Genomic DNA, 12,501 nt, shown 5'->3' with positions numbered 1-12,501 from the left:
GAGCTCATCACAGACTCCCCATGCCTCCGGGGCACGTTCCTTTCATACTCCATCCCCAGGCAGGCCTGCGACTGTCCCCAGGGGCAGGGCTGCTGGTGTTCTGGAAATATCTGTGATGGGATGCTTGCTGAGGGCTAACCGGGGCTCCTGTTCTCTGCGAGAGTTACCTCCTTGATGCCTTTGAGCAATTCAGGAAGGAGTAGAATTGTTATTCCCAGCTCCCTGGTGAGGAAGCTAAGGCTTAGGGAAGCTGGTCCCTTCTCTGCCAGGGACACCCAGGTTCCCGTCTCTCTGAATGGGCCTGGTTGCTGAGAAAGAGCCATTTATGGTTCATCAGTATAGTCACTGAGCCAAATTTCAAATTTGGCATCTACTGTGTGTCAAATGCTTGTGTTCTTTGCCTAGGGCTGCTGTGACAACGTAGCACAGACGGTATGTCTCACACAACAGAAATGTAATCTCCCACAGTCCTGGAGGCTGGAAGCCCAAGACCTGGGTGTTGGCAGGATTGGTTCTTTCTGAGGCTCGGAGGGAGGGTCCGTTCCACGCCCCTCCCCCAGCTTCTGCGGGCCTGTGCGCAGTCTCTGACCTTCGCTGGCTTGAGGAGGCCTCACCCCCAGTATCTGCTTCGTCTGCACACAGTGTTCCCTGTGTGGGAGTCTGTCTCTGAATGTCCCCTTTCCCTCATGACGCCAGTTATGTGGGGTTAGCCCCTTCCCCCATGATCTCCTTTCAACTAATTACACCTGCAAATAACCTGTTTCCAAATACAGTCACGTTCCGAGGTCCTGGACACTTCAGGCTTCCACGTAGGAATTTGGGACAGGGGTGCAGTCCAGCCCTTGATAGTTTCGGGGAGACAGAAGTGAACAACATCTAGACAAATCCCTGTCCTCACGGAGCTTAGAATCTGGTGGGAGAGAAGGACAGGAATGAACCACGGAAGCACTTTCATAGAGCGTGAAGTGCCGTAAAGAAAAACCTGCGGATGATGAGCTGGGGTCTGAGGGGTTGGCACAAGGCAGCCCAGGGGGCTGGTCAGAGAAGTTATTTCTAAGGCGGGGACAGTGGCTTGGAAAGGAGCCAGCAAAGAGAACATCTGGGGAACAGTGTTCTGACATCGGGAACAGCAGGTGTACAAGCCTCAGGCCTGGTGTGAGGTCAGTGTGTTGAAGGAAAGAAAAAGAGCCCAGTGTGGCCAGACCACGGTGGGCAGGAGACTGGGTGGGGGGAGAGGTGGGCCTTCAGGGTGAGGTGTTTGGATTTTGGTCTCCAGGCAGGGAGAAGCTGCTGAACATCAGAGGCAGGAAGCAGCTTGTCCAAGGATGCACGGTGGCTGCTGGTGGGGTCGGGACCTCAAGTCTGGCGTCTAAGCTTCGGTCTTCTGCTGCTTCTTTCAGTGGTCTCCGTGTCTGCCCGGGGTGGGGTGGGGGCCTCATTCATTCCTCTGCTCTGGTTTGCTGCGGGGGTCCTAGTGGTTTGTACTAAGTGCCTCATGGAGATAGAGGTCACAGAACACACAATCCACATACTTAAAGTGTTGTGTGATTTTTGGTGTGTTCAGTGTCGTACAACATCACCTGAATCACCTTCAGAACATTCTCGACGCTCCTCCGGGGAACCTCGTAGCTGTTAGCCATTCCTGCACATTCTCTCCTGCCCCCCCGCCCACATCTCTCCCAAGATCTGTCTGTTCTGGACATTTCACATAAATGGACTTCTAGACCGTGCGGTGCTCTATGCCTGGCTTCCTTCCCTCCGGGTTGAGGTTCTCGTGGCTCACCTGTGAGGTAGCGTGTCTGTGTCTCATGTCGTTCTGATCCTGGGGGGCCCACCGCGTCTCGTTTTGTTCTTTCACTCATCGGTTGGTGACTGTTCGAGTCGTTTCCAGTTGTGGCTGGTACAAATTGTGCTGCCATGAACGCTAGTGGTCTTAAAAGCAAAGCATCTCTTTTTGCCAGCGTGAAGCAAGAAGTTTCTTCGGCTTTTCATTCCTGATCGGAATGAGTTCCTGCATGTCTGTGCTTTCGTGCCTGGGGAGTTCTGCCTTAAGTCTTAACCTCCTTCCTGTGGCAGAGTTGGCGCCTTCTGATGGTCAAGCCGAGGTCGTGCTGGGGAGGGCAACCTCAGGAGCACTGTATCTTACAGACTTGCTTCGGTTGGGTAAAAATGACCGTGGGTGCTTTCTCAAGCGATATGTCTGCGTTCAGCTGAATCTTCCTCCCAGAATGCATGGTCCGTCTCCCTTCTAGCCTGGTGCCCAGGGAGTGTCCTTAAACCCTGCTGACCACAGATGATTTCTCTCCCTTCCCTTCCTCTGTCGTTGCCAACAGACCCGAAGCAATTGGTGCAGAACCACAGATTGCTGCCAGTGCCTTTTCCTCCCCCCGTTTTTTTCCCTTTGGCCACATTAGCACTTAATTTGGCAACGAAAATGCTATCTACCACCCTCGCACTGCCATGGGGTCGTTTTCCCAATCCAGCCACACACAGCCTTGCACATGAGCCCTCATGAGGCCTGTGGGTCTGAACCCAGACTGGGCAGTGAGGCCCCTCCGATACGGCATCAGGGTCCACTCTTGTTCCACTGCAGCAGACTGACTCCCAAGAGCCGATGACCTTGGATTTGTTGGAACCACATTTTTGGCTTCTCTTAAAGGGAAACTTTTTTTTTTTCCCTTGTTGGATTAATCAGGTCTTTTTTAGAACACCCAGGCTGAAGGGGGAGAGTGTTTGGTTTGGGGGGACTGTTTCCCCACCCAGGTAGGGGAGAGCAGACGTACCAGGAAATCAGCCTAGGATGGGGAGATACTGACCCCTCCCCAGGTGCACTTATTACACTGATGGGTCAGAAACTTTTTTTTTTGTCTTTTTGTCTCCCTGTTTTTTTGCCCCCAGGTGACAAAGAGTGTTACATATTGCCTCATTATCCTTTGTACTCGGAAGGTGAAGAACATTTATTTCTGTTTACTCTGGTTTATTAGGAACCTAAAGTCTGGAGCAGTGGTTTTAATCGGGGTACATTTTTGCCTCCTGGGACACATGGAAATGTCTGGAGACATTTTTGGTTGTGACCACTGCGGGGGGAGGGGATGGACTGCTGGTACGTAGAGGGTAGAGACCAGAGATGCTGCTAAGTAGCCTACCATGCACAGCACCCATGGCCCGCCCCCACCAGAAAACAGAGCATCTGTAGTGCTGAGGCTGAGAACGCTGCCATGCCCTGGCCTCGCGGTGTCCCAGTGCTTCCCTGTGGTCTGGGGAGAAGGACTGTTACTCTGACAGTGTGCCCACCTCTCAGACCCTTGCTCGATTCCTCCCTCAAGCTCGTGACTGATTTTCTCTGTCTTTCAGATCTTTGCTGAAAGATTTTTTTTTCTTTTTTTACTGATCATAAAATCAGCCCGTGCTCGCTTTAGACAGTTAGAAACTGCAGAACAATGCAGAGAACCAGGAAGAAGGCTGTCCGTCCCCTGGCCCAGCCGCAGGAGGGGCTGTCAGTGTCCGTCCTGCCTCGGCCTCCCTCCTGAGAGGACCAGCATCCACTGCACTCTCAGCCGTCAGTCCTGCTTGCTTTTCTGACCAGTGGGTCGTCAGCACCTCCCCCCATTACCGGGATCTGTCATAAACACTGAACAGCTGCAGAGAGTCCTTCGTCCACACAGCACATTCCTTTAGGCTGTCCTCAGTGGCCGTATTTCTTCCACTTGAGCATGGAGAACTTTCTGGGCCGACGCGGGTGGATCGGGCTGGGTGATGCAGCCGGTCAATTCCGTTTTTGGTCAAAAACGAAGCGTTGACTGTAAAGCGGTGACTTGGATTCTTCCCTCGAGGGAGGCTGGCCTGCTGGCCCATGCCCAAGCAGAGTTCCAGAACCTTCTTGAGAATAAACAGCGAGCTCTGAGGTGCTGGCTTTCTCAAAGTGACTGGCTAGACATGGAGACCCGGGAGTGGTACTTACTAGGTTCAAGAGCAGGGACAGTGCCAGGCTTCTCAGCATGACAGCCTCACACCTGGTACCTGGAAGCACTCAAGAAACATTTATTAGATGACAAGTTTTGGGCCTTTGCTTTAAAAACAAAAACAAAAACTTAACTGTTGTCTACCATCCCTCAGCCTCTGCCCCCTTCAATTCCTCCTTCCTCTGCTTTAGTTTTCTTGGTAGCTCTGAACATTGCCTGACAGCTAATTGTGGATCTGTTCTTTTGTGTGTTCTCTCTCTCTTTCTCTCCCTTGAAGTTTAAGCCCCATGAGGGCTTTTTGGTTACCTCTATATCCCCACGACCAGAGAAGAGTGCCTGGCACATAGTAGATGCTCAGTATAATGTGTGATAATAAACAAATGAGTACATTATGCCTTGATTATTTAAGACATGTCCTATGTAAGCTTTGGGCATTAACACAACTGTGTAAATACTCAGGTTGGAAGAAAATATGCACTGATATTACCATTTCTCCAGGGCTGGTTTAGAAACCAGCTTTGTGGGCCTGGGCTTATGATGGCATCATGGTGGCCCGTGGGGTGCCCATTGTAGCACTGGAAGATCAGCTCTGCTTGTTCACTCGGCCATTCATTTGTTAGTCTGTCCATGTGCATATCAGGTTTATGCAGAGTGCCTGCTGTGTGCCATGGGGAACCTGATACTTGAGCCACTGAGTGAAAGGGTTCCCCTTGGATTGTACAGTGAACATCCTGTGCAACCACACATGGCCATCTGATGTGTCTGGAGCTGAGAATAAAGTAGTGGGTAAGACCTACTCTGTTCTCAAGAGCTCACAGTCTTGAGGGTGTCTCCCCTCTATTGGGGGAGACATATGCCAAATAACCAAGGGTGCAGTGGTGCTCAATGCAGTGATGGAAGCAAGCCTGGGGGGCTGTGAGAACTCTGAGAAGGCATCCTCGTCCCAGCCTGGGAGGGCCCAAGATAACATCTGTGCCAAACCACCTTCTCTTCCCCTTTTCTTGGCTCCATGTGCGTCTGGCTCAGAAGGCAGTGTACAGCCCAGGCCCTGCTCATAAACAGCATCTGTCATCAAAGATCTGAAGGTTGTGAGCCAGAGCCAAGGCCTGTGCTGTCTTGTCTCCCAGCCGCCACACCTGCCCTGCCCGGCTGTAGCTCTTGACTCTTTTCCTTCTGCTGCTGTGAAACCAGGTGTAGAGTCTGAGGGTTGGCCTGCCTTTTTCTAGATCTTCTTATGTCTAAACACATTTATCATCTTTAGCGAAAGAGCTGGCCCCATGCAGTGTGCTTGTTGGGACCATCCCAGTACGTGTGGGATGGGGATACTGAGGGTGGCAGGTGCCTTGGCCATCTCTGCTCCTCAGCCTTAGGAGAGGACCTCCATCCATCCCCTCTGGGCATTTAAATGGCGGTTCCAGGAGGGAGTGTTGGCTTGGTTCTTAATACTTCCTGGATCTCGTGAATTCTCAGGTGGCAAAGTGGTGGTTGAGGTAGGGGAAGGTCAGTGACCTGGGGGTTACAAGTAGCTGTGCTTGCAGGAGGAGGATGTGGGCAGACCGGGCCTGGTGCTGTGTATTCAGAAAGAGGCCCTTGACCATCTGTATTTCTGTCCCCTTCCATTCATCCAGCACTTCTGGGCACCTACTATGTGCCACACTTTGCAGTGGGCACTTGGGGAGATGGTCTGAACCCCCAGATCTCTTGTTCCTCAGCTGGGAGGCCTGGGCAAAGCGTTACTGTTCTGTAGGTCAGAGGGCCGTGATGAGCATGCCTTGGCGGAGATCCTCTTCGCAGAATGCTTGGCACATAGTGGGTGGACAGTGAATGGCCCGCCGTGTGACCATCACGATCCCCCTGTCACCTCCTGGGCATGGTCAGGACCCCGGCAGACCAAAGTAGGACAGGGCGATGCATGCCTGATGGAATTACTACAGGTGGCCGTGGGCACGCAGGGGGACGGGGGTGGGGGATGTCTTCTAGCAGAGTTTCACTGTGGAAGGCTGCCCCAGATCCCTCTGGTGAGGCAAAGGCATGAACCAGCCGCCGGGGCGGACCCATCCCTCCTGCCTGCCGCAGCAGCGTGCAGCTGAGGGTCAGAGGGCTCTTTTGTAAGCCACAGAAGCTGGCTCCTGCCTCTTCAACAAGGGTATTTCCTGGAAGGGGAAGCAGATCCCTCAGAAATCAGAGGCCAGACGGAACAAGGACTCAGGAAATGGGAACTCCGGGAATCAGACACCTTTAGGACAGATCAGCCAGAACTGTCTTCGGTCCTCAGGGCCCCTGATGGTTCATAGTCCTGGGGAAGGGACTCAGATGGGCTGACCTTGGGTCTGCCAAGACAGTAGGAAGAGGGAAGAGCTGATTCCTTGCAAAGAAGGCGGACGGAGAGGTGGACCGACCCATGTTCCCATTGCCTTCTAGGATTCTTGGTCCCTCCCCTTGCAGAGGAGAATTTTCCAGCTGTCCCCACAGGTGTATCAATCTGTGGGCTAATTGGGTGGGGAAAGGGGGTTATGGGAGGCCCCCGTGAGGTCTCCCACAGACCTTATGGCTCATCCTGAGTGAGGAACAGAAGGGAAGCCTGCAGCTTACAGAGGCTGGCCTGCATAGCCAGGTGGGAGCAAGGAGCTCTCTGGAGCCCCTGCCATGGGGCTAGGTCTCTGGGAATGTTTTCAAGCACCCCTGCCCGGGCACAGAGAGAGTTGGTCAAGGCCAGGCCTGCGCCTCCAGTGCAGTGAGCCCGGACTGCATACTCTGCATCGAAAGCCCTGCTTGTTGTTATTCTTCTTTTTTGGTTAAATTTAGTTCTCTATTTTTCTAAATTTAAGCAGAAAAGATGCTGCCGTTAAAAAAGAAACGTGTAAAGCGATGAATTTCTATCTTGGCTACAGGCCAGAATTACCCATAGAACGTGTTTAATAAGGCGAGTAGTGCCAAGCCCACATGTGGCCTCACTCATCCTCCCACTTACAAAAGGAGCAGCTGTGGTCACTTGCCCTTCGAGTCTCAGAGATGTTTATTGCTTCCCTTCCACACACAGCTAGACAGGGAGAGAGCACTCCGTTCCTGACTGCATTCTCACTCTGCATGGGGGCCCGGCCTCGCTGCACGCAGACTCTGGCAGGAACCAGAGCCGGGCCAGGGGCATCCCTGGGTGCGCAGGTGCCTGCGTCGTTCACAACCAAGATGGCAAATCACCGGTTCAGAGTTGCCCCGCCCCCAACCGCACCCCCCATGGTGCTCCGCCCCGCTGTCTGTTCTTCTATTTCTTCCGTGACTGTCATCCGAAAGAGCCTGTCTTTATGCATTTGATATCAGTTCGTGTTCTGTCAGCGTGTTCCCAGAGTCACCCTGTCACTGCCAGAGCTGCATAGTAGTCCCCTTCTGCGACTTCTCCCCTGCACACCCTCCCCTCCTCTTCCGGGCCAGCTCTGGGGAGCCCTACGCCACATCTCTGCTGGAGGCTTTCTCTCTCCTGGCACCAGTGTGAGATCAGAGCCGGGCTGGCGTAATGATGACGCATCCCTGAGTGGTTGGAATAATGAAGGGAGATGATGTGTTTCAGCAGAGCACAGGGCCGCCACGCATTCAGTGTTAGCCACTGTCAGTGAGGTTCTGGGGATGAGCGTTGATGCCGGGGGTGTGATTCCTGGGACTGGGGCCGCCGGCTGGCTGGTGTGCCTCAGGGTGGCTCTACCTGTTGTTGAAGGAAATGGCAGTGCTCCAGGTAACCTCTACCCCAGACTTCTGGGCCTCCCCGTGGTCTGGGTTAACTCTTGGCACTGGGGCGCAGGGCGGGGTACCCTCTGGGACCCGCCTGTTGGCTGACGCCCTTGTCAAAACTGGGGGGTGCTTGACTATCACCCTTGTTTGGGTTGCTTGGGGACCAGACGGCTGTGTGCTCTTCCCCACCTGGCTCTTTGCATCCTGGCCCCTTGGACTAAGTTCTGTGCGACTCTGATGCTGTCAACCGAGCTATGTTATACCTGTCGCCTGCCGCTGGGATAGCCACATACTCAGGCCCAGCCTCCGACGCTCCTGGGACCCTCGGGATGCTTGCAAGTCACTGTCTCTGCCCCCACGGAAGCCAGCTGGCTCTACAGGCCTCTTGCCCCTGTGTCAGGAGCCTGTCTGTGGCCTCAGCCAAGCATGTCTTGCTTCCTGAGCTTCCTGGTGGCCAGGTTATCTGCCATGTCCCATCCAAGTGACAGGTTTTCCTAAATGCCTGTGGTCTTGGCGTCCAGCTCGGGAAACCACAACTTCCCCCTTTCCTCTCTCCTGCCAGGGTTGACAAGTGTCAGCAGTCCAGGGAAGGAGGGGAAGCAGATGGAGAATGGCATGCTGGTGACGGATGTCGCAGGAAAACAGCTGCAGAGGTATGAGCGGAGAGGGACACCTGTTGGTGTAGACTCTGCAGGTCCCTGCTTCTGTCCCCTGCCTGCGGGGATAGAAAAGGAACAAGGGTACCAGCAGCTTGTGTGACCTACTAAAGAATGCCTGAGTTCCCCGGGGTCCTGGAAGATGGAGGTTTTCTGCCTCCTTCCCCAAATAGCTATGGGGCCTCATGTTTCAGAGGCCTGAAGGAGGGTAGGGTGCCACACTGCTCTCCTCGGGGGCCACGGCTCACACAGGCCTCAGGAGGTAACCGTCTGTCTGCACTTGGGATGCTCAAGGTCCCTGCAAGAGGTGGGTCTCTGCTCAAGTCATTGAGAGGGGCCTACAGTGTTCAGGCCTTTAGGGCCAGCATGTGAACCAAAATAGTCACAGTAGTAGTGACCATGACGCTGTACGTACCCTTCGGAGCCAGGCACGGTGCCAAGCCCTGTGTAGTCTCTTGAACCTGCAGGTGGTGACTCCTGTCTACCCACTTGATAGGTGAGCAAGTGGAGTGCTCTCCCCAAGTCACACAGCCAGACGGAAGCTGAGCTTGGACTTGAACCCAAGCCCTGCCTCTGAGCCAGCGCTCCCAAGTTCTGTGCTTTTGCTGCTGTAAAGGAGGTTGCTCTCAGCTAGATTCTTAAGGATTTAGTGGGCAGCTTTCTGTGGACTTTGTGGCTTACCCGCTCTGTGCCTCAGTTTCCTTACCTGTCAGATAGGGTCTGTGGTGTGCCTACCGCAGAGGGCTGGGGGTAGGCCCTCCATGCATAGCGCATGTGACACACTTAGCACAGTGCTTTTCCTCCCTCAGTACCCAGTAAAGAGCACTCACACTATTGCTTGTGCTGGGGCTGCCTGCAGTCACTTCCCTGGCGTCAGGAGGTTTCACAGAAATGAGGCTGGGGACGAACCCAGACGAAACTGGCGTGAGCAGCTCTGCCCTTTAGAACACTGCCCACGGTACCCTCCTAGAATCTGATTTTTTTTTTTTTTCAAGATTTTATTTATTAGAGAGAGTGCTAGTGGGGCAGAGGGAGAGAGTTTGGAGGGGCAGGGGGAGAAAATCTCAAGCAAACCTTGCACTTAGCACGGAGCCCAGTGTGGGGCTCGATCCTCAGTACCCGGAGATCATGACCTCAGCTGAAACCAAGGGTGGGGCGCCCCGACTCTGGTTTTTATCCTATGGGATAGGTGGAAATATCTCCCCCTCTGTTGGTGCACCTGTCAGGGTGGTGAGCTGGGTGTATGTGTGTGAATCACGTAGAATAGGGTCTCGCCCAGGGCGTGCAGGAGCACTGCCGGGGTTCAGGCAGGTGGCCAGTGGGATCAGTCATGGTTGCTGCCTTCTGAGAATTTGCTAGGAAAACCGAGACAAGGCAGCACCTCCAAGTGGTCCTGGGACCTAGGGGCGGTGGCGGTGAGAGGCTGGCTGGGGAGAACCGTGGGTGGACTGAGCACAAGCACAGGTAGCACTGGGCATATCGGTTGCTATGTAACAGATGACTTCAAAGTCTGTGGCTTGGGAAGTCTGGGCACAGCTCAGCTGGCTTCTCCACTCTGGGCCTTGCACAAGTCACAGCAGGTGTCTGCCAGGCTGGGGCCTCATCTAAAGACAGGGCTGGGGAGGGATCCGCTTCGAAGCTTACATGGCTGTTGGCAGGATTCCATTCCTTGGGGCCTGTATTACCATCTTCGCTTCCTAACTGGAGCCCCCTGTTCCCAGCATCCCGGGCCTCCAGCCTGCGAGCTTGCTTCATTGACACATGCAAACCAAGAAGGCGCAAGGGAGCGTTAGCAAGCAGGATGGAAGTCACACCCCGTCCCTTTGCCCTTGTGGGTCTGAGCCGTGGCCGAGAGAGGGTGTTCCTACACGTGTGCCCACATGTATGCACACAGCACACCCCCATCCACCCGTGTCATTCGCCAGGGTCACAAATCGGCAGGTGGATGGACTGGCTTGAGGAGGTCTCCAAAGAGAGCTTGGGGCCATGTGATCTGTGATAATGTGTCTTGATCTGTATAAAGCTGATGACCCCATGTGCCTTGGTTTCCCCAGACAGCTCAGCAACTCCTCCTCCTACAGCAGGGACGTTAGCCACCACCACACCAGCACGGCTGAGCTGCAGAAAGCCGGGGCCAAGAAAGAGGACGCGTGGAAGCTGGTGGAGGCAGACAAGGCACAAACAGGGCAGGTGAGGGCCGGCTGCCCCGGAGAGGGCTGTGGCTCAAGTCACTGCACACCAGCTCCTTGCAGAACGCTTCGTGGATGTTGCATCTTGTCTCTCCACGAGCCTGTGAAAGGGCTCTTTTCCGGTGCCGGAAACAGGCGGCAGAGCCTAGATGACTTGCCCAAGGTCACAGTCAAGGGGCAGCAGAGTTAGAATGGGAACCCTGGCGGTCTGACTCCAGGGCTGGCGGCGTTTGGAGCCTCTGCCGTACTGACCGCCACCTCCTCTGAGCAGCTGGGGGCCTCTGCTGGTTCTGGGTAACCCGGATGCTTTATACCACGCCTTCCCACGGTGCGGGAAGTTGTAGATCAGATGAGGTTCTCTGTGAGATAACACCTCTGTCACTTCACCTCATGTGACTGTGTGTGTGTGTGTGTGTGCGCGCGCGCGCACGTACATGTGTGTGGTGGGATTCGTGTGCTTCTGTTTCTCTGGCAGCCCTAATGATTCCAATGTGAGAAAGTCCCGTTTATCTTTCTCGCGTGTCTCAGTCCATTGGGGCTGCTCTAACATTGGGGCTGCCGGGTGACTCAGGAGCAACCCACTTTTATTGCCCACACGTCCTAGAGGCTGGCCAGCACTTGTGGCGCCCGGCGAGGGCTCGCTCCGAGGGAGGCTCAGGGACCGCAGTCTGCTGCCCGTGTCCTCAGTGTTGGGAAGGGGTGAGGGAGCTCTCCGGAGCCCCTTTGTTAAAGGCACTAATCCCACTGTGAGGGCTCCATCCTCACGATCTGACCGCTTCCCACCGGCCCCTCCTCTGCGTACATCACACCAGAGGTTAGAGTCCCAGCACACAAACTTGGAGGGACGCGATGTTCAAGTCCATAGTGCTAAGAAATCGCCAGCTTCTCTCTGTCACCGGGAGAATTGCTTTCAAGCTCTTGTTTTGTTGTATGTGTTTTACAGTCCTCTATTTTGGGCACCTGTCAGTAATTTTCCATTTATGGTAATGATCCCAAGTTTATTTTTAAAAATGCATGTGGTATGTTTAAAAAAAAAATAGGGAATAGAACATTTAAAAGAAGAATAAGTACACACAGAAACAAGCCACCCCTGAGAGGTGGCGCAGGAACGCGAGAGGTCGGGATGCTTCTCTTGCATCTGCCTGGATGTATGTGGAATCCTGCACGGCGCCAGCCCTGCTCTGTAATTACGCGTCGATCTGGTCGCCGAAAGCCTGTCTTGCCACTTGACTGGGAGCTCCATAAGGGCAGAGACCTTGACTTTATCTCGTGCTGACTTTGTCAAGTAACTAAGGGGGATGTGCCATGAGTACGAGCGTAGGTGGGGGTCGGGGGAACAGGATGGCCCAGCTGCTGCCGGAGTGCCTGCCCTCGGGGTGCGGTGGCGGGAGCACCTGCACAAGCCTTCTCTCCCCGGCTCTGCAGGTCAAGCTGTCCGTGTACTGGGACTACATGAAGGCGATCGGACTTTTCATCTCCTTTCTGAGCATCTTTCTTTTCCTGTGTAACCACGTTGCTGCTCTGGCCTCTAACTATTGGCTCAGCCTCTGGACCGACGACCCCATCGTCAACGGGACCCAGGAGCACACTAAAGTCCGGCTGAGCGTCTATGGAGCCCTGGGCATTTCGCAAGGTGGGGGCCCCTCCCCTGGCCAATTTGAACACTTGGAACGGTTTCTTCCATGTCTTATTATGGAGTTTAGTCTCCCCGTTTGTGAGTGTTTTCTGGACCCCTCAAACTAAGCCAAACTCACATGAACAGTACCTGTCCCTTAGCAGACACTCAGATACTTACAGAATGATTATTTCTTGAGTGCTTTGTTTCACAGGCCCCTAGGAGATGGAGAGATGCTCTCGACATGCCCATTTCACAGATGAGCAAAGTTGAGAACAGCAGCCCCCCTGACCCACCCTGGAGCATTGGCGGGCAATGCCCCCTCGCCCCTTGTTGCTCTGCAAGGGGCTTCTGTA

General features: G+C 54.3%; 1 protein-coding gene across 1 annotated transcript in view; it reads left to right on the top strand.

The window, feature by feature from the left end:
- The window catches only part of ABCC1 (ATP binding cassette subfamily C member 1), a 128,834-nt gene that overhangs the window by 100,163 nt on the left and 16,170 nt on the right, over positions 1–12,501 (top strand). The window contains exons 20-22 of the mRNA XM_059415249.1: positions 8,248–8,338; positions 10,396–10,531; positions 11,956–12,163. Coding sequence (XP_059271232.1) covers positions 8,248–8,338; positions 10,396–10,531; positions 11,956–12,163 — 435 coding nt within the window. The remainder of the gene's footprint in view (positions 1–8,247; positions 8,339–10,395; positions 10,532–11,955; positions 12,164–12,501) is intronic.

Source organism: Mustela nigripes, chromosome 11, assembly GCF_022355385.1.
Source record: "Mustela nigripes isolate SB6536 chromosome 11, MUSNIG.SB6536, whole genome shotgun sequence".
Taxonomy (NCBI): Eukaryota; Metazoa; Chordata; class Mammalia; order Carnivora; family Mustelidae; genus Mustela; species Mustela nigripes.
Note: the sequence above shows the minus strand (reverse complement) of the source record. Positions and strands in the feature narration are given on the sequence as shown.